Source organism: Thamnophis elegans, chromosome 13, assembly GCF_009769535.1.
Source record: "Thamnophis elegans isolate rThaEle1 chromosome 13, rThaEle1.pri, whole genome shotgun sequence".
Taxonomy (NCBI): Eukaryota; Metazoa; Chordata; class Lepidosauria; order Squamata; family Colubridae; genus Thamnophis; species Thamnophis elegans.
In genome coordinates, this window is record NC_045553.1 from 10519054 (window position 1) to 10544635 (window position 25582).

General features: G+C 44.5%; 1 protein-coding gene across 1 annotated transcript in view; it reads right to left on the reverse strand.

Annotated features, from left to right (window-relative positions):
- Nucleotides 1-1943: 1943 nt before the first annotated feature.
- The window catches only part of GOLGA3 (golgin A3), a 41369-nt gene continuing 17730 nt past the window's right edge, over nt 1944-25582 (reverse strand). Inside the window, 23 exon segments of the mRNA XM_032229429.1 lie at nt 1944-5363; nt 6600-6647; nt 6649-6755; nt 8505-8590; nt 8593-8631; nt 8634-8667; nt 8789-8906; nt 11632-11725; nt 11728-11774; nt 12865-12920; nt 12923-13006; nt 15517-15628; nt 17062-17247; nt 18755-18813; nt 18816-18871; nt 18874-18898; nt 19750-19802; nt 19805-19965; nt 20973-21067; nt 22321-22427; nt 22430-22583; nt 23934-23959; nt 23962-24010. Of these exon segments, the coding sequence (XP_032085320.1) occupies nt 5117-5363; nt 6600-6647; nt 6649-6755; nt 8505-8590; nt 8593-8631; nt 8634-8667; nt 8789-8906; nt 11632-11725; nt 11728-11774; nt 12865-12920; nt 12923-13006; nt 15517-15628; nt 17062-17247; nt 18755-18813; nt 18816-18871; nt 18874-18898; nt 19750-19802; nt 19805-19965; nt 20973-21067; nt 22321-22427; nt 22430-22583; nt 23934-23959; nt 23962-24010 (2043 nt within the window). The 3' untranslated portion in view covers nt 1944-5116.

Sequence of the window (25582 nt, forward strand, 5' to 3'; positions counted from 1 at the left end):
GCTCCGCGCAGGCGAGCTCGCACGGCCGGCTCCAGGCCACGCCCCCTCCGGCGCTCCAACGGGCGTCCTGGCCGCGAGAAGGCCAGTGCACAAGGCATCGGCTCGCACGCTCTCTCTCTCTTCGCTTCCGCTTGCCCCCCCACCCCCAGTCGAGGGGTTGAAGAGGTGGAGTCCGCCTCCTCGAAGCCCGGCGCTGACTTCACCCCGGTTGTCCCCGACGGCGGAGCGGCCCCTCTCTCTCGCGCGCGCTTGGGAGTTTTTGAAAGGGCGCCGAGGTGACCAATCGCGGGCCGACACGTCACACGCATGGAGGGGGTGTGGGTGGGGGAAACGGGCATGCCGCGCTGCATGACGGGAGGCCGTCAGAAATCCGATGGTTGAGTTCTGCTATGAATGGGAGAAAAGCCCATAATCTCCGCGAAGCATGGGAAGTGTCGTCCAATCTTGTCGACGGGCCACGCCGTCGCCTTGAGAGAGAAAGTGACGGCTCCGTAGCCCCCGGCAACGGCTTGAGGGTGCAAGGAAACGAGTCGCAAGGCAAACACTTCCAGTTTCCGATAAGTCGGCTTGGCTGCCACGCAAAGGCTAGATATGAGTGGCGTAGTCAGAGTCGCATGGGAACCGGAAGTGGAGAATGCTACGAAGTTGTACAGCAAAGCCACGTTGCGCGCAACTCTTCAAGCATAGGGTTTAAAAATGTGGTTTAACTTTCTAGCATATGGTTTGCAAAGGTGGATTCCCTTTGCTGGTTCCAAATAATTGTGAGTTTTCAGTTTGCTAAAATTCAACTTTCTGGCTAATTTTTATCTCTGATCTTGTCTTTGTTATTAGAAGTCACTCATTTTGTTAGGTCAAAGAAACAAAACAATCAACTCCCTATTACTGAAATTATTCAAAAGTTACTCAAAAAGGGCCCATCTATTGGTTCCATCAGGACGTTTCTACAGGTGGTCCTCGACTTACGACTACAATGGAGCCCAGCATTGATGTTGTTAAGTGAGACATTTGTTAAGTGAGCTTTGCCCCATTTTTCTTGCCACGGTTGTTGAGTGAATCACTGCAGTTGTTACATTAGCAACTTAGTTGCTAAGTGAACCAGGCTTCCCCCATTGGCTTTGCTTGTCAGAAGGTCGCAAAAAAGGGATTGTGTGACGGGGCAACAGTCATAAATATGAGTCAGTTGCCAAGCCACTGAATTTTGATCACATGAGCATGGGGATGCTGCAACGGTCACAACTGTGAATAACCTACGTCACTTTTTTCAGTGCTGTTATAGTTTCAAATGGTCACTAAATGAATTGGTGTAAGTCGAGGACTGCCTGTACAGTTGATGAGATTAGTTTTAAAGGAGAGCTGGACACATGAACATTATAGTGGGCAGCCAAAAAAATCAATAGATCACTGAGCAAACCATTCCAGCCTTCCCACTCGTACAAATGATCAGCCTCAAATTAACACAATGTATGTTGTAGACTAAACACGGCTCTCCTCTTATAGATTTAAAATACGCAATGGGCACAGGTTTTTTTTTAATGAAAAATAGTTTATTGCACAAAACCTTTCAAGAATGTTTAGCTTATCTTAAAGATTTTTCTTAAATTAACATGCCCTGTTTTTTTTAAAAACACAATTATTACTCTTTAATCAAACACATCTAACTCTTCCTTTGGAACACTCACTCAAACATGTTATGAAAATGACCCCCCCCCCTCCCAATTAAATAGAATCAGACAACTATTTGCGGGGAATAAGGAAAAAATGAGAGAAAATGATATACGTAAGATTCTCTTTTTGCCTGGCTATTGTTACAGAAAAGATTCCTATGACTTAAGAATCTAAATTTTTTCCATCTGGGAGGGTAAGCATTCTGCATTTTCAAGGGGGAGAAAAACACTACTTTGAAACAGATCCTCATTATAAATGGACCAGGATTCACTTTCTAAATTAAGGCAACTTTCTACTTTTATTATGTATCTGTCACTTGAAAAGCCAGTGACGTAATTTGGTTTGATTAGATGATTTCTAGCATCAGCGCTCCCTTTTCACTTCGTGCAGCTGCTCACCCCAAAAAATAAAAATTACAATTTTGATATAGAGAAGTATTTTTCATTCAAGCAGATTTTTTTTCCTGGTAGAACGAAACAAGCATTGCCAGATTGGAAAATGAAACAGACGATGCACACGGAAAAAGTTCACAGAATGCGTAAGTCTCCAAATAACCTGGAAGACCGTAAAGTGAATTAATATTCACCATATTGTTGCACTGTAGAAAATTGCTGTGAACAATTGACAGATTTAAGCCTTCGGAACCATCGTCTGCTAACATATAGAAAAACACTGAAAACCATCACATCTAGCTTCCAGAGATGAATAAAAAAGATATTTTTTTACAAATGCAGAATAATAGAACCATAAAGGCTCTATTATTCATTTTGAATATTTCAAAAAACAAAGGGAACTTTCTGAATGGTTTATAGATCTTGGCTAGTTGGAAAGCGTAGATGGAGATCCCTCCACAATCCTAGTTTCTTGAAGTATGAATTAAATGACAGCACATTTAAAAAGAGAGAATGACAGTAAATATTTCCCCTCCCCCCCCCCCGGAAATTTGCTGAGTCAGGGATTCCCAGACTTAACACCACCCACTTCCTTCCCAGCCAAAATGACAAGTCACAGAGAAATCTAAATAAGATGGTCTGAAAAAAGGGAAGCAGGAGAAATGGATTTTTCATTTAGTAAAAATACAACAATGGGGTTTTTCTCCCTGTTGTTGTCCCTTCACCTCCTGTAAATGGTTGAAGGAGGGTTTTTTTTTTAAAAAATCTGATTTTGTAATACATATATTGCATTCAGCTGTGACTGTTGACAGGATGCTCAGAAAAATCTTCATGGGTAAATCAAAAATTGTGAAATGCAAAGAACTAAGTAGAGCAGCAAAGATTGGAAGTGATCATACACATATACTCATTATATATTAGCTTTGGTGTTTAAATACTACAAGTATTTCTTACATTAGCAGATACATAAGCTTCACAGATATGAGCAGCAAAAAAAAATACCATTGCTATTTTACTGTATAAAACCAACTTTATAATAAAAGTTACCACCTGTCTAGATTGACCCATAAAGCCTTCAAAATTGTTTCTTGATAATTCTGGATTAGTCTCATCAAAGAGATAAGCATATCTGAGTGTACTTATCTCTTTGATAAGACCCTCAAAATTTAGAAAGCTTTACATTTAAAAACCACCTTTCCTTCATTTATTAGATGAAAATAAAACATGTAAAAATGCCTCACAGAAGTTTCAGAATATTAAAAATATTGAAACTCAGGTTGGAAAAGAAGAGCTGAGCAAGCAAAATGTCCATCTAAAGTCTGTTCTGAAAAGAAATACAGAATAGGTAGAGAGAAAAAAAATGTCTTGGCTTTAACAGGAAAATCAGAGTGACATTTCTACAAATACTGGGGGGGGGGGGAGATAATCCTTCCACATTCAATCAATCCACACCACTCACAGTTGGGAGCTTTCTTTGGTCAGACTGTTGAAACAGAAATCTAATTTATAGAGTGTGTGTCCATCTGTTAAGTCCTGCTTCAAAATTTCCTTCATCATGTTTAACGGAGTTTAACAATTGGTGAAGTTATCTAAACTTTAGACTTAGGTTTAGCCATGCGAACCAGTTTTCCTTTAATGGTTTGCCTCTTTGTTCTCCAAACATCATTTTCCTTCTCGTTTTCTTCCTGTGAGACTTCCTACTATGACAATTAAGTGCTGTGATCCATCTTCAGTTAGGATACAGCTCATTAAAGATCCGAAGTCCTCAATCAGTTTCATAAAATAGACTAGGGTTAGGTGACCAAGGACACATTTTAGGGGCAGTCTGGTATGCTCATGTAAATGTGATGTGCATGAAGACAGGATGGGATGGGACTCATAATGGCACAATTTCACAATTGTATCTGCTAAGATCTTGGACAGGACTCCCCTCACCTGATCTCACCTCAAGCATCCATAACTTCCAGCCAAGATCACAATACCTCCTACATTTGTGTCTTCCGTTCACGCTTCCTTTTACTTCCTAGCATATCCTACAGTGCAATTTGAACCAGGGTGTTTCTACCCAGAGCACAAAAAGGTGCTGTCAGTTGTTAAGAAACAATTAAAAAAACCTATTGTTTCAACTGATTAATTATACATGGATGCATTTGCAAAACAAAAACAAAAATACCCACAGGACATGAATTCTGGTTACGTCTCAGGAGGAAGCCAGGAGGGAGAGGCATGGAATTAAAGCTAAGAAACTAGGATTTTATAGGCAGAATAAAATTGAAAGATAATAAGTGAATGAATTAAATGTCTAAAAAGCTTCGGTTTTAGCTTCCTCGGGCCCGTATCCACAACACATTTTGCAGGACACCAAAACTTAACAAGTCACCTTAGTAAGATCAAACATAAAAACTGACCCAGACGCTTTATCATCCACAGAAGAATCCAGATATATATATATATATACATACTGTATATATATAAGAGGCTCCACAACTCACCCACAACTCTGTCCTGCAGATTTTTGCAAAGACAAACAACACAAATGTGCAAACAGCATCCATCAGAACATTTTACTGGGAGATTATTTACTTGGAAGCCAAATCGACCGACGCCATTGAAAACGGCTTCGCCCGTGGTTTTCAAGACGAGCAATTTGGTTGCTTGATTTGTCGGAATAGGACTCAAAAGATACAATAATAAAAATACTGGATTTGGTGGAGTATCATCCCTTAACGGTCATGAAATTCCCAAGCTGGAAGCGGACTGAGCCATCACCGAACAAGTTGAGTACGTTTTTTTTTTAAAGGGACCCTGTTTCGTCTTCTCTCTGCAGCCATCCTAATTCGATCGCTTAGTTCTCAAAAGCTTAATGCGGCAAACCTCGTGTCTTTTTTCCCCTCTGTTCCAGGCCACCAAGTACGATGAGCAAAAGATCTCATCAAGCCACAGCCTTCATATTTTTCCCCCCATTTTGCTAAAACGAACCGTAGACCGAGGACTCTAAAAGGCTTAAGAACAAAATATAAATAGGGTTTTGATAAATACTTTTTTCCCTAAATACATACTTAAAGCACTTCTGACGAAAATCCGTGGGCATTGGGATCACTGGGAATCGACTCTTCCTCGGCATCCGTGCTTGGCTTATGATCCTGGAGATCTCTGTGAGGAACACTCTCATTGGCTAACAGAGTCACGGAGAGGTTAGACGTGAGGTCCGTCAAGTGGCCTTTGATCTCCTTCCAGGAAGGCACCGATTCGTGGACCGTGACGGTGTGCTCGTCCATTTGACGCTGCAGGCTGTCCATCTCTTGCCTTTGAGAAACATGGAAGAGAAACAGAATTATTGTTTGGAGCCATGGGGGGGGGGGGCACAGTGGTTAGAGCATAGTATCGCAGGCTGACTCACTGCCCTCTGCCAGGAGTTCGATCCTGAGCGGTTCAAGGTTGACTCAGCCTTCCATCCTTCCGAAGTGGGTAAAATGAGGACTCAAATCGTTGGAGGCAATACGCTGACTCTGTAAACTGCTTAAGAAGAGCTGGAAAAGCACTGTGAAGCAGGATATAAGTCTAATACTGTTGATCTCTCTCACTCTCTCTCTCTCACTCACTCACTGTTTCTCTTTCTCTGCCTGCCTCCTGTCTATATATATCTCTCATCTGTCTTCTATCTATCTCACATTTATATTCTATGATCCATCCATCATCTATCATCTCTGTCTCTCTTCTCTGCCTGCCTGCCTATTGTGTCTGTTTAGTCTGTCTGTCTATCTCTATCTCTCATCTATCTTCCATTTATATTCTATGATCCATCCATCATCTATCATATCTCTCTGTTTCTCACTGTTTCTCTCTCTCTCTCTGCCTGCCTATTTGTGTCTGTTTAGTCTCTCTCTCTCTCTCTCTCTCTCGTCTGTCTTCTATCTTCCATTTATATCCCTCCATTCATCCATTATATCTCTCTCTTTCTCTTTCTCTCATCTATCTATATCATCTCTTTTATTTATCTTCCATCCATATTCTATCATCTACCCATAATCTCTCTCTCTCTCCTATCTATCAACACACACACATACCTATCTATTTTCTATCAGAATTCAGTATTGCAGACTAATTCTATCCACAGCCTGGAATTAGATCCTGACCGTCTCAATGCTGACTCAGTCTTTCATTCTTCCAAGGTTGGTAAAATGGGGGCAAGAGGCTGACTCTGTAAGCAGTTTAGAGAGGGCTGTAAAGCCCTGTGAATTGTATATAAGTCTTTATTGCTATTGCTGTGCTACTAAGAAGAATCCTGCGGAACCATCTGTATTCGTTTCTCAGGTGCTTCTTTGATTACCATCAAAACCCTTCGTTATAGGACTAAGAATATTCACTGGCGATAAAAGCGAGCCAACTCTCAAAACAGCACTTCCGATTCCCCAAATTATTTACAGCACAATTGAGACTCTTTCTGGGTGTTTTTCGTTTTTTGCGCATGGCCATTTTTGATTTTCTTTTTTTTTAATTGATAGATCATAATTTTAAAAAAAACCAGAAAATGTGACTCACCGGAGTTGCTGGAGGCAGCTGTTGAGGTTCCTCAGTGGCTCTTTACTCCAACTGATGGGGTTTCATCACCTCTTCTAGCAAAGCAGGAGGGACAGGACAATCGGGAATCTTCACCGGGGTCTCTGGATTTGAATCTGTCTCCCCCTTGAGTTTCTTCTTTTCAAAAGAAAACAAAAGACCATGGACAACAAGCTTACTTTCAGGTATACAGTCACAGTAGAGAATGTCAACCCTGAAGCTGACCTGACCGAAGCCATCTTGACCGCTTCAGTGTTGCCACTAAGATAGAGGGGATTTGAGATAGCTCGGATTTTGTAGCCAAACAAAATACTTTCTCTGGAGAAGCAAGGACATTCTCACATCCGGACCGTGGAAGGAGGAGGGAGGTCACCAAACAAAGAGACAGTGCTGTGATTGGACCATGTGACTGGTTGTTTGAGGAAAGTGACAAAACTTTTACTTTAATTAGGTAAAAACCACAGGAGCCCTCAGAGTCAGTTTTCACCAGATATATGCTGATATATATTTATGTGTGTTTGTGTGTGTGTGTGTGTTTGTGTGTGTCTCTCTGTATGTGTATATATATATATATATATGTATATATCCTAGAAAGCTGTTCTTTGAGGAATCTACCTGCCTCTGAGTTTTGCTTGCTATGGGTCTACTGCTTGGAACCCTGACGGAGAACTTAAGAGGGCTTCCCTAGATCCAGAGACCCCAATAGAGGTAGACTTCGACTTACAACCATTTTTAAAGTAACTATTTGTAGTTGCAGCATCACTGAAAAAAGTAACATGACTGTTTTTCCACCCATTGCAGCATCCCCTTGGCGATGAGGCCAAAATGTGGACGCATGGCAATTGGCATGTATTTAGAATAAATAACAGAGTTGGAAGGGACCTTGGAGGTCTTCTAGTCCAACCCCCTGCTCAGGCAGGAAACCCTAAACCACTTCAGGCAAATGGCTATCCAACATCTTCTTACAAACTTCCAGTGTTGGGGCATTCACAACTTCTGGAGGCAAGCTGTTCCACTGGTTAATTGTTCTCACTGTCAGGAAATTTCTCCTTAGTTCTAGGTTGCTTCTCTCCTTAGTTAGTTTCCACCCATTGCTATGGAGAATAGCTTGACTTCCTCTTCTTTGGAGCAATATAGCAGTAGACTTATATACCGCTTCATAGGCCTTTCAGGCCTCTCTAAGCGGTTTACAGAGAGTCAGCATATTGCCCCCAACAATCTGGGTCCTCATTTTACCCACCTCGGAAGGATGGAAGGCTGAGTCAACCCTGAGCCGGTGAGATTTGAACCGCTGACCTGCTGATCTAGCAGTAGCCTGCAGTGCTGCATTTAACCACTGCGCCACCTTGGCTGAGATATTGGAATACTGCTATCATGTCTCCCCTAATCCTTTTTTTTTTCATTAAACTAGACATACCCAGTTCCTGCAACCATTCTTAATATGTTTTAGTCTCCAGTTCCCTAATCATCTTTGTTGCCCTTCTCTGCACACTTTCTGTCATTATTTATGACGGCTGTAGTGTCCTGGGATCGTGTAATCCCCTTCTGAGAAGCAAAGTCAATGGGGAAGCCAGTTTCACTTCATAACTTAACAGCTGCAGTGATTCACTTAACAACCATGTCAAGGAAGATCAGAAAACTGGGCAAAACTCACTTAGCTAATATCTCACTGTGTGGTCGTAAGCCGAGGACTATCTATGTACATAGCTGGACTGCAGCAACAGGAGGTCCTTCATAAGTCCAGTCTCACACAGTGGCTAAAAGCAAAAAAAAGCAACTTCCAGATCAAAACACCATCTGGATTGCAGGCTTGGGATCGAGGCTAAGGGGAAAGCTCTGTGTGTGTGGGTGCGACAACGGAGGGATAATCTGCATTTCTCAAGATACCTTTTTCATTTTCCCCTGTTTCAAATCCAGCTTCAGCTGCTGGTTCTGTTGGAGCAGGGTCTTGATGCTGTTCTTCAGTTCAGACATTTCGCCTGGAGCATGAATTTATCTTTCTGAGTTATGGAAGATCGTCCCGCACCACCTCCAGTTCCGTCTTGAGGTTCTAGAAGGAAGCACAGATATCCAGGAAACCATTAACAGGATTCTTTATTGGCCAAGTGCGATTGGACACACAAGGAATTTCGCCTAGGATGGGAAACACCTCTAGAATTCAGTGGAAATACCTGGAGAACCAACTGCATGCCTTCCCAACTCTTCTGACTGCGATGCTCGGTCAAATCCAGCTGTTGCTTCAGAGCTTGGAGCTCCCTCTCCTTCTGTTCCACTTCCCATTTGAGGTTCCTTCCAGCTGCAAGGACAGACAGGCAAGTCAAAGTCATGGCAAGCTTCGGATGGGCTCGTCCTGCGGAGAGGTCAACAGCCCAAGAGTGTAGGCTTCCATTCAGTGCAAAGCAAAGTCGATTTCAAAGGGGGCTCTCCTTGCAATCAATCACCCATTCAGGAATTTTGTTCCAAGAATCTGAATTACAATAATACAATAGCAGAGTTGGAAGGGACCTTGGAGGTCTTCTAGTCCCACCCCCTGCCTAGGCAGGAAACCCTATACCGTTTCAGACAAATGGCTATCTAACATCTTCTTAAAGACTTCCAGTGTTGGGGCATACACAATTTCTGGAGGCAAGTTGTTCCACTGATTAATTGTTCTAATTGTCAGGAAATTTCTCCTCAGTTCTAAGTTGCTTCTCTCTTTGATTAGTTTTCACCCATTGCTTCTTATTCTACCCTCAGGTGCCTTGGAGAATAGCTTGACTCCCTCTTCTTTGTGGCAGCTCCTGAGATATTGGAAGACTGCTATCCTGTCTCCCCTAGTCCTTCTTTTCATTAAACTAGACATACCCAGTTCCTGCAACCTTTCTTCATATGTTTTAGTCTCCAGTCCCCTAATCATCTTTGTTGCTCTTCTCTGCACTCTTTCTAGAGTCTCCATATCTTTTTTACATCGTGGTGACCAAAACTGGATGCAGTATTCAAAGTGTGGCCTTACCAAGGCATGATAAAGTGGTATTAAAATTATCCATGTATTAAACCTGGCTCAAAACCAAACCCTTCCTCTCCAAGAAGTATCGTATTTTTTGGACTATAAGATGCACCAGAGTATAAGATGCCCCATGATTTTGAAGAGGTAAATTAAAAAAACCCAGTTTTTGCACTCTGCAGGGCTCCCAAACCCTCTGCACGCCTTGTTTTTTGCACAAAAAAAAAGGGGGGGGGGAAGCAGAGGCTTTGGGAGGCTTATAGAGTGCTCCTGGGGGTTGGGTTTTTTTGCTTCTTTTTGCCCACCCAGGAACACTGAACGTCTTTTTTTGCAAAGGCCAAAAATGTTGTATTCTGTGTATAAGATGCGCCCAGATCTTCACCCTCTTTTGGGGGGGGGAAAGGTGCATCTTATACTCCGAAAAATACAGTAATTTCAAGATGTGGTAGAATGCAGTCTGGATTCCCAGCAGGGAGGGCTGTATTCCAGAGGGCCAAGAGACAACAAAATTTAGATAGTTTGGTTAGGAGAAAGAGAATCAAAATAGCTTCTTCCTAGAAGTTCTCAGTCTTTAATGATGTACGGTAGGGGTGTAAAACTCAAGGCCGAGGGGCTGGATCTGGCCCGCAGGGTGCTTAGATCTGGCCCACGGGGCCACCCTGGAAACAGCAAGGACTGGCCCATGGTGCCTCCTGAGCTCCGTTTTCGCTGGCAGAGGGTTGCAGGGACACCGTCATAGCCAAAAACGGAGCTCGGGAGCCCGTTTTCGCTGGCACAGCACTCGGGCCACCACAGGTGCCTCCCTTGACACGAGTGACATTGAGCTGGCCACACCCCACCCTGGCCACGCTTACCCCAGCCCACCGAGGTCAAACGCAACCCAGATGCAGCCCTCAATGAAATTGACACCCCTGATGTAGGAGTTTGGTAAGATTCTGTCTACAGTTGAGGAACCATAAAGGACACTGCGTGTCTTGCTCAGTTTTTGGAGCCTGACACAATATTTGGGAGTGCCAACTGAACCAGGAAGCATTTTGTGGCAGCCAGATCTACAATTTTATTACCTATTATCTAAAGCAGTACTGATGGGCTGCAATAGAACAATGAAAACAAAATGCTTAACAATGTTTTTGTATTTCCCCACCTCAGTTAAAAAGTGTAAACTTTACATTAAAGGGAAACATTAAATAATTATGCGTTGCCCTTCTTCTATTCCCCCCCCCCCACTCTGATATGCCTTTTCAGAATACACTGAACAGCAATAAAGGAGAATATTTGTAGCTCAGGGTTGAAATGAGCTCGGTGGTTTCTTGCAGACTTTTCACGACTCAACTAGGGAGTATCATCTGTGCTAGAAGGGATTGGGTTTGGGGGGGGGGAGGAAGGAGGACTGTGGGGTCCTTGGTGCTCTCTGAGCTTGCTTGCTTTCTTGCAGACATTTCATCACCCAACTAGGTGACACCATCAGAGCACTGATGTTACCTAGTTTGGGTAATGAAACGTCTGTCAGATTTCCTAAAAATGCCCTAATTGATTCATAAGCATCAAGTCAAGTTTACAATACAAAACCAGTCATTTATTAGCACCATTAGGCAAGATCTGTTCGCAGTCAAGCCTCTGCTTTGTTTGGTTTACTCTGAATTTTACCCTGTTCCTCCCTCCCTCCCCTCAGTCTGTGTCATAAATCACATTACCCTATAAGATGCACCCCTCCCAAACCAGCTGCAGTAATGTGAGATCTGATTCCAGCTGAGATTATGAGTGGAATGCACTCCCCCCCATTCTGTCCCCATGACAACACTGAGAGTTGACAACATCTGCCAGAAAACAAGGAAGCTCAGAGAGCACCAAGGATCCCACGTAAACATTTCCATGCAGTTGCACCATAGATTCTTCACCAACTCAGATCTTTTTCCCCTTCCACCCATGTCCTTTTCACTGGCGATTGTCTTCTACTTGTGTTCCCTCAGTGCTTTCTACTGCACATGTAAAGCCCAAGTGCTCATCAAGGAGGAAAGGAGCGGCCAAGACCGAGATTTCACCTCTTGGTTTTCTACCGGTTGCTTGTCAAGTTGATCATCCAGCTGCTTCTGCAGAAGCTGAAGCTGGGACCGAGCATCGACTACTCTTGCTGGATCTGAGAGACTTCCTCGGAATGCTTTCCATCTTCTGCCCTAGAACAGACAAGAGAATCGAATCCCCTTGAGACAACATCAATTGTTCTCAGAAACTACTGGCCTACAGCATTGATGAATATGCACTATAGATAGTCCTCAATTGAGCCCAAAATGGATGTGCTAAGTGAAGCTTCTCAAGTCACAGTTAGCACCCTGCTAGAAACAGGAGTCCCCAACCATTTGATCTCAGGGACCTCTAAATTCATAATTTTAAATCCCACAGACCATCGATATGAACTGCCTAATGACTGGCTGGGGTGGGCATGGCTAGGTGGTCCTGGGACTGGGTAGGCGTGGCCACCACGATGGCACCTCAATTGTCTGCTCTCCCAGGCTCCTTAGGGCAGGAAGCAGTTGTTGGAGCTAAGCGCGCCAGAGAAAGAATTGACAAACGCTCCAGTTCAAATTGGGATCTGACCAAGAAGGGAGCTCAGCAAAGCACCTCACTGAGGAACTACCAGCATAGGCTTTCCAAACAGAGGGAAGACCTGTGGGAGTGCAAGGCCATGTGCCGGCGCCTGGAGGCTCAGCGGGCTGAGTTTGTCAGCCAGTTCCAGGCCATGATGCAGTCCCCACTGGAACGAGGCCCTCCGGCTCTTTCGCTACCAGCGGCGCTTCCCTCCAGCCTTCGCTCCAAAGGCCCCCACCAGGAGGCTAAAGCAGACCCCAAGTCGGAATTTCTGCCCCGCATAAAAGACCCAAAGGGGGAGACTCTCTGCAGCAACACAAACAGTCTGGCCTATTCATCCCAGGGGCCGTAGTTTTGAGGACCCCTGATTAGTGCAATTTTTAAAAATGCAAATGATTTTCTGCGGACCACCAACTTTTCTCGCGGACACAGCAGTGCTAGAAGTTAGCTAAAGGTCATGGCAGCCCAGTGAGGGGTTGACGTCATTCGCTTGTGGCCACATAGAGATTCCAGGCTGGTACCCTATTTTACTCCACCCAACCGGGAGGTTCCACCATCCTTCTGTAGGTTGCCTCTCTAGCTCATTGTCCCAGTACGCAAGCTCACTTGCCTAGTTCACGCACGGACTAAGGCAGCAACTGCACACGGCCTTAGAAACATCAGGATTTAAACACTCACTGCAACTTGTCGACTTCAGCCTGGAGAGCCCCCAATCAGGACTTCTTTGTCTTGGAGGCTCTCGTTTGACCTCGCCGAGTTCCAGGGCGGCAGCTTTATAATGCCGGTGGTTGTGCGCGGACTCCGCTTTCGTCGTCGTAACCTGCCAGAAGCACGATGCATCATTACAACACTGGCAAAACGCAGCCCTTTCCCACCTCAGGGAGGGGAGGGGGGTTTCCTACAGATGGGGTTTCCCACTCCTCACACTAGGAGTTCCAGCTGGGTTGGCTAGGAATTTTGGCCTTCCTGTCTCTGACGTAACAGAGCAACTCAAAAAAAAAAAAAAAAGAATTAAGGATATAGAAGCACAACATGATGCAGCTATCCTTAGTAAGGTGGGTACCTGAAATTGCTGAGCCAATACAAACGTACTGTATTTTTCAGAGTATAAGACGCACCTTTCCCCCCTTAAAAGAGGGTGGAAATTTGGGTGCGTCTTATACACTGAATGTAAGCCCACCCACCCACTGTCCCCCACCCTTTGGCCTCTGCTCCTCCAGCAATTTACCTCCTTGCAGCAAACAGGGAAAATGGGGCTTGCGGAGGCTGCAATAGGCTATAGCAATTCCTGCAGCCTGAAACAGCTGATGAGCGGGAGGCGGGCTTAAACTGAAAGTAAAAATTGCAGTTTGCTCCACAAGGCAGAAGCAGTTTTTTTTTTCTTGTGCTAATCATGCTGTTTGCTGCAAGGAGGTAGTCAATAAGTATAAATGCCTATGGAATGTTCAAATTATTAGACTTATTTTTTAAAGACTGCTTATTATTGTTCTAGACAGCTTAACAAAATTAAGAAGCTTTTAAAAGAAATGCTTGACCTGAAGAGGCCCCGGCTATTGCATCTTCCTTTAAATAGCAGAGAATAACATAAACTTCCAGAAAGCCACATCAATTTTAACAGCATCTGTACAAATATAGTCTGAAATGGGACACTACAACAGTGTATATTGTCTGTACTGTTTGCTGTTTGTTGCAAGGAGGCAAATTGCTGGGAGGCAGAAGCAGATTTTTTCCCCTGGTTTTCCTCCCCAAAAGCTATGTGCGTCTTATACTTCAGAGCGTCTTATACTCTGAAAAATACAGTACTTTTCAAGTAGGCAGCTATTTGAAGGTACACTACCAAACCCTCTTAGGGAGATATTTACCGAGCGAGATTCGAACAGTTTGACACAATGGTCAGATATGGGAGATTCCATTCTGGACCCTACAATGAGCGTCTCTGCATTTGTGGAGCGGCAGAGGGAGAAGGCCTGGCTCACATCCTATTGGATTGTTGCTTGTGTAAGGGGGTGAGAGGCAGGTTCCTTGTCCAGATAACAATGGATGACCCACTGGGATACCCATTGTCAGGCCTGCAGCCATCTTTTCTTTCGGATCTTTGGCCTGCCACACTTTCGCTCATTATTCTACAATGCATTTTCTATTGTGGGAAAATGGGAGGGGGGATTGTGAGATGCGATGTAGCCATAACAAAATTCTTTCTAGAAAGCCAAGGTCATCCTTTGTCTTGCACCTCTGCACCTGACTGGAACTGGATAGGTGGAACTGCCAGCATAGCAGTGGGAGATTGGACCATGTGATGGGCTTGTGGGTAGGGGGGAAAGATCTTGAACTTTCAACTAGGTGGGGAAAACCGGGAAGCTTTCAGATTCGGGTTTTCCCAGATGTGCCAACATGGCTGTCTTAATAAATTGGAACTTTGAGCAGTACTTTGCCTTGGACTCTGATTTCCTTTCGGATGCTATTTGGAACCCTGACACCCATATCAAAAACAACTTACTTTATGTGCATCCAGAACCTGAAAATAACATTGAACACAGCACAGTACTAAAACAAAATGGTTCGGTTGAGAGCTGCATACTTGGGACTGATTGAGGTAGATTGTAAGGGTGACACTGAAATAATATGAATATTCCACCCATTTGTAGGACAGTCTGTGTGTGTGTTAGGAGACAGGAAGAAAAGATGCTCCTTAGAAAATAGTCAGATAAGATGCAGCCTAGCCCACAGCTGCATAATGGGCGGGGCAAGAGATTCAGAAGGGGTCCACCCTAGCTTCTCAGGCTGTCAAGAGAGACGTGGTGAGAATTGCACTTTTAATTTGCAAGATTCTGTCAATAAAGTAGAATTAGTTTATCAGGTTGTGTTCTGGTATACTTGACCCAGCCTGGGTTTAGCCAAGGAATCCAAATTGCTCTACGACAACTGGCTGCTCCCAAACTCCTCATATTTATTTCCCAGCGAGGGAGGGGCTGGCTAGCATTCTACATCTGCCTTTTCCCTGAGAGCCGGCTTATTGTTTCCGTTGCTCTCCTCTCCTTTCCTCTCTTCGCATCCGCGCATCTGGGATGGGTCCCATCTGCTGTTCCTCCTCACTCAGTTCAGGCCCCTTAACCTCCTCCTCATCTGACTCTGCTTCTGGCTCTGCTGGCAAGCCAATGGGCCACAACAACCTGCACAACACCGCATTTCTAAGTCTCACATCTTGGCAATATTCACAGGAATTCTGGGCTCATTTATACCGTATATGCCATCTTGACCTCCTGCCCAGAGGTGACCAAGCACCCAGGGATTCCTTAACCGAGCTCTGAACGCTTTCAGCTAGGATTGTACCTGTTCCTTGAGACTGAGGACGTTGGCTTTTTCCATCTTCAAAGCCATTTGCAAAGTCTGAATCAGCTGCTTCATCTTTTGATCTTCTTCTTCTTTGCTCCTCAAACCGCCTGGACCTGGAAGAGGGGAGATCACAAAGCAGAGAACGCACCTTTTATTTCTGCACCCGTTTATTATTTCATGCACCCGCACAACAAAGGACCTGCCTTGGCACTGGAGACTTGCTGGATGAGAGTCAGGGGAGCTACAGTCGAAAGCAGGGGTGTGCAACTCGATTTGTTGAAGGCCGCATCTGGGTTGTGTTTGACCTCGGGAGGGGGGCAGAGGGGCGTGGCCAGAGGGTGTGGCCAGCTTGAAGTCCCTCATGTTGGGGGCTCTTGTGTTCAGTGGAGGTAAGTGGGAAGAGGAGGAGGACAGGTTTTCATAATATGGAAAAAGAGAAGGATAAGGGCTTTTTATAGAGGAGGAGGAGGAGAAAGAGAAGATGAGAAGGAGAAAGAGAAGAAGGAGGAAAATGAGGAAGAGAAGGAAGATGAAGAGGAGGAAGAGGAAGAGGAGAAAGAAGGAGGAAGAGAAGGAGGAGGCGGAAGAGGAGAAAGAAGGAGGAAAAGAAGGAGGAGGAGGAAGAGGAGAAGGAGGAATAGGAGGAGGAGGAGGAGAAAGAGAAGGAAGAGAAGGAGAAGAGAAGAAGAAAAGAGGAAGAGAGGAAGAAGATGAATAGGAGAAGAGAAGGAGGAGGAAGAGGAGGAGGATGAATAGGAGGAGAAAGAGGAGGAGGAGGAGAAAGAGAAGGAAGAGAAAGGAGGAGGAGAAAGAGGAAGAGAAGAAAAGAGGAGGAGAAAGAGGAAGAGGAGAAAGAAGAAGAAGAGAAAGGAGGAGAAAGAGGAAGAGGAGAAAATAGGAGGAGAAAGAGGAGGAGGAGAAAGGAGGAAGAGGATGAATAGGAGGGAAAGAGAAGAGGAGAAGGAGAAAGAGGAGGAGGAGAAAGAAGGAAGAGGATGAATAGGAGGAGAAAGAGAAGAAGGAGAAAGAGGAGGAGGAGGAGGAGAAAGAAGGAAGAGGATGAATAGGAGGAGAAAGGAGGTGGAGAAAGAGGGGGAAGATGAATAGGAGGAGAAAGAGAAGGAAGAGAAAGAGAAGGAAGAGGAGAAGAGAAAGAGAAGGAAGAGGAGGAGAAAGAGGAAGAGAGGAGAAAGAGGAGAAGAAGAGGAGGAGAAAGGAAGAGAAGAGGAGGAGGAAAGAGAGGAAGAGGAGGAGAAGAGAAGGAAGAGAGAGAAAGAGAAGGAAGGAGAGAGAAAGGAGAGAGAGGAGAGAAGAAGAGAAAGAAGAGAGGAAGAGGAGGAGAGAAAGAGGAAGAGGAGGAGAAAGGAGGAGGAGGAAGAGGGGGAGGATGAATAGGAGGAGAAAGAGAAGTAGGAGGAGGAGAAAGAGAAGGAAGAAAAGGAGAAAGAGAAGGAAGAGGAGGAAAAAGAGGAGGAGGAGAAAGAAGGAAGAGGAAGAGGATGAATAGGAGGAGAAAGAGAAGGAGGAAGAGGAGGAGGAGAGTCTACCTGGAGATTCAATTGCACCAAATCCGCCTCTCTCTTGGCCAGAGCTGCTTCCAGGATGCGGTTGTGCTCTCTCAGAGCTGCGTTGGACTGGCCAAGGCCAGTGAGCTTTCCCCGCTCGTGTTCGAGTTCCAGCGAAAGCTTCTTGTTGGCCTCTTCCAGGCGCTTGATCTTCTCCTGAAGCCTCTTGCTTCTTGAAGCTGTGGGACCACGCAAACAATAAAGACACTGCACTCAGTTAAAATAAATAAAATACTGTCCCCTGTCCCTGAAGATCTTTCTCAGGGATATCTCAGCATCACTCAAGGATGCGGCCCAAAACAAGATTTGGATGGCTAGAAACTACACTTAATTCTGAAGACGAGACGGATAAGATAGCTTATACTTCCAAGGGACCCATTTCTTTCTCTTCTTCAACTCTTGGAAATACTTGAGTTTGTTTTTTAATCTAATAGGCAACGACTTCTATATAAACAAACTCAACTCTCTCCTGGCACTGATGATGTTACCTACTTGGGTAATGAAACACCTGGCGAAAAATGGGAGAGGAACAAGGACCCCCCCCCCCCCAAGTCCCCCTCCGCCGCCACAAACACCACTCCCTCCTAGCACTGGTGATGTTACATAGGACGGTCGTGAAACGTTTGGCAAGAAAAACAACCCAGCTCAGAGAGCCCCAAGGACCCCACAGTTTTCAACCTAACTTGGAAAAGAGTTGACTGCTTGCCCCTAACTCCGCCATTTTCAGGAATTGGGGTTGAAGGATTGAAATTGGATGATGGAAAATGCCAAAGATGTTGACTCCTTCACTCCTTATCAAGAACCAAGAACGGCTTCAATGGGGTTTCAAGTAAACCTTTGGCCATATTCAACCCAACTAACCAACTAACCAACCCACACTCGATTGTGGAGTCAAACCCAGTGGTGGGATTCAGCCAGTTCGCACCTATTCGGAGAACCGGTTATTAACTTTCTAAGCCAGTGTTTCTCAACCTTGGCCAACTTGAAGTCCACCAGACTTCAAATTGGCTAAGGTTGAGAAACACTGTTCTAAGCAGTTTGGAGAACCGTTGTTGGAAGAAATCCCATTTTGTTTTTTCCCCACTTTACAGGGCTAATCCTGTAAGGAAGGCAGGAAGGAAACATTCTGGTGTTGTTCTAGCTTAATTTTTATTGCCCTGCTTACAGAAACTGCCTCTCCTGTTAACCTTTATTACCATTGTAACAGCTAAGGCGAAGCGCCCATCGATGTGAGTGACATTGAGTTGGCCACGCCCACCCAGTCACATGACCACCGAGCTACACCTACCCAGCTGGTCATTAGGTCAGAGAACCGGTTGTTAAATTATTTGAATCCCACCACTGAGTCAACCAGTTGCAATTATGGCTTGTTATGTCTAGGTAAGATGGTGGAGCAACTCAATAAACTAGGGGAGCCAAACTCAAGGCCCGTGGGCCACATCCAGGCCCACAATGTGATCAGATCCGGGTCCGCGGGGCCGTCCTGGTCTACCCAAAGATCGGGCCAAGTCTATGTGATCCGAAGAGGAAACATGCCAGCAGTTTGAGGAGTGGCATCAAACTAGCCACACCCACCCAGTTGGCCACATCTGCCCCCTCAGACGTCACCCACAGGGCCCCTCAGTGAAATTGAGTTTGAGACCCCTCCAAGGAGGCCCTTTAGCCATTACCTCATCTTCAGCTCAAGGACTTTTTCTCGGTATTCCTCCAGTTCAGTGGCTGGTGAGCGAGAATGACTTCCTGAAGCTCCTTCTCCAGAACCATCTTACTGTGAGTTAGGGACTGCATTCCGCCTCCAGAGTCCGGATCCTTTCCTGAAGGCCGAGGGAACATTCTGGGTTAGTGTCCCCCGCTCGAACAAGGGTGCAATGGTTTTAGAACAGCGATGACCAACCAGTGGTCCGTGGAACACTGGTGGTCCGCGAGAAAATCTGGTGGTCTACAGAAAAATTATTTGCATTTTTTTATTGCACCTAAATCAGGGCTCCTCAGACTACGGGATGGATACCTGCAATGAACGCTTGTGTTGCTGCAGAGAGTCTCCCCCTTCGGGGTCTTTTGATGCCAGGTCAGAGGGGGGCAGAAATTCCGACTTGGGGATCTGCTTCAGGTGGGGGGCTTTGGGCGAAGGCTGAAGGAAGGGCCGCTGGTGGCCAAGAGCCGGAGGGCCTCGTTCCAGTGGGACTGCATCATGGCCTGGAACTAGCTGACCATCTCAGCCCGCTGAGCCTCCGCCGGCACCTGGCCTTGCACTCCCGCAGGTCTTCCCTCTGCTTGGAAAGTCTATGCTTGTAGCCCTCAGTGAGGAGCTTCTGCTGAGCCTCCTTCTCAGCCGGATCCAATTTGAACTGAGCTGTTTTGCCAACTCTTTTCTCATGGTGGCTGCTTAGCTCCAACAACTGCTTCCTGTTGGGACCCTAAGGAGCCCCTGGTGGGCAGGTGAGGAGTGGCTGGGAGGGGCAAGTAGAGGCCGGCGAGGCGCCCCTCGACGTGAGTGACATTGCATTGGCCACGCCCACCCAGTCACATGACCACCTAGCCACGCCCACCCAGCTGCTCATTAGGCAGATCATATTCGTGGTCCGCGGGATTTAAATTTTGATCTCTGAGGTCCAAAGGTTGGTGACCCCCGTTTTAGAAGATCAAGGAAATGAGGGTTGCTTACCAGGCTAGCGTGGTTATTTCACCTCTCGAGAAACTGGGCCTTGAGTTCATTAGCTCAGCTTCAGACGACTCCTTGGCTGCAAGGGCCTCCTGAAGGCGCCGGCTGAGGACGCCAACGGCATTCTCATACGCTTTGTGCTTGGCCTTCATCTCCTTCTGCGCCGTGGTCAGATCGCAGCCCAACCTCTTCATTTTCTGCTTCTGTTCAGTAATGGTCCTACAAAGGGAACCCACAGTAAAGGACAGTCAGTAAAGGAGCACGGTGGCTCGCGTGGTTAAGATGCTGGCGGACGAGCAAGCAACCCGCGTTCGGGACCTGAGTGGTGCCGTGGGATGGGGCGAAGCTCCCGTCCTTGGCTCCAGCTCCTGCCAGGGACATAAATGAGCTCCCAAAATGGGTACACCGCAGGGATGTCACCGGGTAATCCTTTCAACCCAGAAGCCCTTTGGTGTGTTGTGGCCTGTCGGCCGCCAGCCCCTCCAGCAGCCAAATCAGAAGAAGAGGCGTGGGAGTCAGGGTCAGCATCAGAGCTCCGAGGGGAAGAGGGAATGGAGCTGGCAGAGAGAGAGACAGAAGCGGAGGCCTGGGCTGGCCGTTAGCCCTCAGATGGAGAGTCAACAGCCCCCAGGTCTGGAGGTGGCTGATGAGGAAAAGAGGACAGCTGGGTCCAGTGCCTGACGCGTGGATGCCCAGAAGGCAAGAGGAGAGGAGAGCAGTGGAAATCAATGGGCTGGTCCTTGGGACGGAAGAGCCACTGCTGCTGGTGAAGCCCTACCTTAGTTCTGGGGATGAAAGGCAGGGGGCGGAGATGAATAGGGGTGGCAGATAACTTATATTCTGCCGGGATATGAAAGGAACACCCCAAACTGGGCATTCCTCCCCCCTCCCGCCCCGATGACATCACTGGGTAATCAACCCAGCAATAATTTCAGTGCTTCTGACACGAGCGCGATGTAAGCAGTTAGTAATACAGGTAGTGTTTGACGTACAACCGTGCGACAGTGGGAAGGTTGTAAAGCACAATGTCACAATAACACTCCAACTGACAAGGACGCGTAGAATGTACAATTCTTAGGACAGAATCAACAGTATGACATAACATGCGTCACTTCGTCCCCCAAGTTTTGTAATGGTCAAAAGGGCAAATAGATTAGATAGATTACCTAAGAACGGATACAGGTAATGTGTTAAGATTTAGCTAAACTAACACAAGCTATACTCACATCTTGGTTTCTTGTTGCATTTCATCAACTTGTCGTTTTAAGTCTTCGTTGATTTTGACAAGAGCTGACATCTGTCCTTGGTCAAACCGCAAAGACTGGGAAATTTTGAAAAGCCCAAAGAAAAAATTGAAACGATAACATTCTTTAATGTGGCGAGTTTACAAATTTAGGGACAAGGCTGGTTTAAAGAAAGAAACGCAGGCAGCCCTCGAGTTACGACCACCACCGAGGCCAAATTTACATCGCTAAGGGAAAACATTTGGTTAAGCGAGTTTGCCCCCGTGTTATGACTTCTCTTGCCACCGTTGTTAAGCAAATCGTTGCCTTCGTTAAGTTAGTCACGTGGTTGTTAAGTGAACCCCGTTTCTCCATCGCCTTTGTCAGAAGCTCACAAAACGGGATCACGTGACCGTCATAAATATGATGTCAGTTGCTAAGCGTCCCAATTTTGGTCATGTGATTATGTGGATGCAAGAGTCGTAGGTGTGAAAAAACGATCATAAGTCACTTTTTTCAGCATGGTTGTAACTTCAGTCACTAAATGAACTGTTGTAAGTGGAGGGCTGCCTGTATTGTGAGTTATGTTTGCGTTACTTTTCTTTACTTTACTCTCTACTTTACTCTTTACTTTACTTTTTACTTCTCTTCACTTTTACTTCACTTCACTTTTTACTTTACTTTTTCTTTACTCTTTACTTTATTTTTTACTTTACTTACTTTACTTTTTCTTTACTCTTTACTATTTTTTACTTTACTTTTTACTTTACTTTTCTTTATTCTTTATTTTTTACTTTACTTTTTACTTTACTTTTTACTTTACTTTTTCTTTACTTTTTACTTCACTTCCCCTTTACTTTACTTTTTATTTTATTTTTTTCTTTACTCTTTACTTTACTTTTTCTTTACTCTTTATTTTTTACTTTACTTTTTCTTTACTCTTTATTTTTTTACTTACTTTTTACTTTACTTTTTCTTTACTCTTTATTTTTTACTTTATTTTTTACTTTACTTTTTACTTTACTGATTAGCCGTTGGGCCATATCAAAGTGCAGAGTTCCAGACACAAATTATTACTGAAATTGGATAAAAACAATTTAAATGAAATTGGAATAAAATACCACTTAAAATGAAATTAGAAATAAAATACAATTAAAAATGAAATCAAAATAAAAATCACAATACTTTAATATAGAGTTAAATAAACTATGATAAAATTATATTTCAGAGTCACCCTTACAACCTACCCCTGATTATGAAAAAAAGAACGATTTTAAAAAAGGAGTGAAAAACCACAGAAATGTCTCGGGTTTTTTTCCTATTCATTTCTTAAATTAGCTTTCCTTCCCACCTGTAGCTCTGTCTCCATGTTGTTTCGTTCTTTCTGAGCCAGCTGGAGTTGGCTCTCCAATTCCTCCATCTGCTGCTGAATTTCCAACAGTTCCTTTGCTAGCTTGAGTTCTCCAGCTCCGTGGATTTCTTCTCACCCTGCAGCTGAAGGAATTGCTGCTTCAGCTCTTTGATTTCAGTGTCCAACTTTTTCTTGGTGGACTTCAGTTCGCGGATGAGCTGGTCTTTGGACAGGGCATCTCGGCGGTAGGCTTCCACCATCACCTGCGGGTCAAGAACCAAACATAATTGTTTGATGGAAAATATTACGGGATATCAAACTCTGTTTTTACAGGAAGCTGGCAGTTGGGAACCCAGGAAATATATATATATATTACCACTTTATAAAACCCTAGTAAGACCACAGCTGGAACAGTGCAACCAATTTGATCACTACAAAAAAGATGTTGAGACTTTGGGGGGAAAAAGATCAGAGACGAGCAACTAAGATGATGAAAGGCCTGGAGACTAAACCATATGGAGAATGGCAGCAGGATTTGGGTCTGGCTAGTCTAAAGAAAAGAAGAATTAGGGGTGACAGGATAGCAGTATTTCAGTATTTGAGGAGCTGCCACAAAGGAGAGGGGGTCAAATTATTCTCCAAAACACCGGAGGGCAGGACAAGAAACAACGGATGGAAACTAATCAAGGAGAGAAGCAACCTGGAATTGAGAAGAAACTTCCTAACAGTGAGGACAATTAACCAGTGGAACAGAAGTTGCCTTCAGAAATTGTAGGCGCTCCATCACTGGAGGTTTTCAAGAAGAGACTAGACAGTCGCTTGTCTGAGATGGTATAGGTTGTCCTGCTTGAGCAGGGGGCTGGACTAGAAGATCTCCAAGGTCTCTTCTAGTTCTGTTCTGTTCTATTTCTATTCCTATTCCAGATGTTAAACACGTGTAATCTAAAAGTGAAAAAATTAGCTTGATTTTAGGGGGGGGAAAACCTCCCCGCAATTCCCAGGCAGGAAACTATAGTTGAGAAACAAGATAGTTCTCAATTTACAAGCATTGATTTAGCAACTGTTCGAAGTTATGACAGCACTGAAAAAAAGTGACTTACAGCCAGTCCTTGAACCTACGGCTGTTGATTGTATAGATTCTCCTGCTTGAGCAGGGGGCTGGACTAGAAGATCTCCAAGGTCTCTTCTAGTTCTGTTGTGTTCTATTAAAGGATTAAAATTAGGGCGCTTGGCAACCACATGGATTTATGACAGGTGTAGCATCCAAGGGTCTGGTTACCCTCGGTGACCGTCCCATCCGGCTCCCAACAAGCGAAGTTATGGCAGAAGCCTGATTGGTTTACATTCACTTAAGAACAGCAATATATTCACTTAGCAACCGAAGCAAAAAAAAGCAAAGGTTGCAAAATTGAGCGGGACTCATTGAATGCTGACCTTGCTTAGCAAATGGAAACGGTCCCAAACCTACAAATCTGTCTTGTTTAAGTCGAGGATTATCTGTATTATTTCAGGGGGTTAATTGGACAGTGACAGTTAAAGGCACGGATAAAACATTTCATATTTCCAGTTTCTCCAAAGTGAGAAAATTTAGCAAAAAGAACACGCGTAGGTACCTTCTGTTGGAGATATTGTTCCTTCACTTCTGAGTTTGCTTCTTCAGGTTTGTACTTTCCTGTTGCAAGTTTTCCACCTACCAGAACAAAAAAGAGGAAACATTGGATAAGAACTAAATCTGCATCTCTATATCTGTCTGGTTGGCTCTGCAACCAAAGAAGACAGACAAGAGACTTCAGAGGAGAATCAGAACTGCATGGAAAACAATGGCTGCCAACGTGCCTTCCATTGAGGATCTGCACGCTGCACGAGTCAAAAGAGGCTGTGAAAATATCTACAGACCCCTCGCACCCTGGAACACAAATTCTTTCAACTCCTACCCTCACAATTAAGCTATAGGGCACTTCATACCAGGACAACTAGACACAAGGACAGTTTTTTCATGAATGCCATCACTCTACTAAACAAATAATTCCCTCAACACTGTCAAACCATTCACTAAGGCTGCATTACTATTACTATTAGTCTTCTCATCATTCCTATCACCCATCTCCTCCCACTTATGATTGTATGACTGTAACTTTGTTGCTTGTATCCTTACGATTTATATTAATATTGTTTCCCTGATTGTTTATTGTACCTTATGATTCTTGACAAATGTATCTTGTCTTATGATGTACACTGAGAGCATATGCACTAAAGACAAATTCCTTGTGTGACCAATCACACTTGGCCGATAAAAAATTCTATTCTATTCTAATTCTATTCTATGTCTATTCTATTCTATGTTCTATTCTATTCCAGTTCTAATTTCTACTCTATTCTATTCTAATTCTATTCTCTGTTTTATTCTAATCTATTCTAATCTGTTCTATTCCAGTTCTAATTTCTATTCTATTCTATCTAATTCTATTCTCTGTTTTATTCTAATCTATTCTATTCCAGTTCTAATTTCTATTCTATTCTATAAAAATTCAGGGTTTCCTGCAGTCATGAAGCAAGATTCAACCTAGGAAACCAACATTTTAATTCCATCATTCTAGCCAAATACTTTGTATTTGTAATAGTTCATTTAGTGACTGTTCAAGGTACAACAGCACTGAATAAGTGACTTATGCTTTATGACATTTTTCACAGCTAACGGACTGTTTACAGCATCCCCATGGGCACGTGATCAAAATTAAGACGCTGAGCAACTGGCTCGTATTATGATGGTTGCAGTGTCTTGGGGTCACGTGATCCCATTTTGCTACCTTCTGTTCAGCAATAAGAGGAGGAGGAAGGAGGAGGGGGAGGAGGAGAAAGAGAAAAGGAAGAGAAGGAAGAAGAAGGAGAAGGAGAAAGAAGAAAGAGAAGAGGAAGAGAAGGAAGAGGAAGGAGAAGGAGAAAGAAAAGGAGGAATAGGAAGAAACGGAAGAGGGAGAAGGAGGAAGGAGGAGAGAGGAGAAGGGAAAAGAAGGAAGAGGAAGGAGGAAGAGGAGGAAGAGGAGAAAGAAGGAAGAGGAAGAGAAGGAAGAGGAAGGAGGAGGAAGAGGAGAAGAAAGAGAAGGAGACAGAGAAGGAGGAGGAAAAGGGAAAAAGAGGAAGAAGAAGAGAAGGAAGAGGAAGGAGGAGGAGGAAGAGAAGAAGAAAGAGAAGGAGACAGAGAAGGAGGAGGAGGAAAAGGGAAAAGAAGGAAGAGGAAGGAGGAAGAGAAGAGAAGAAGGAG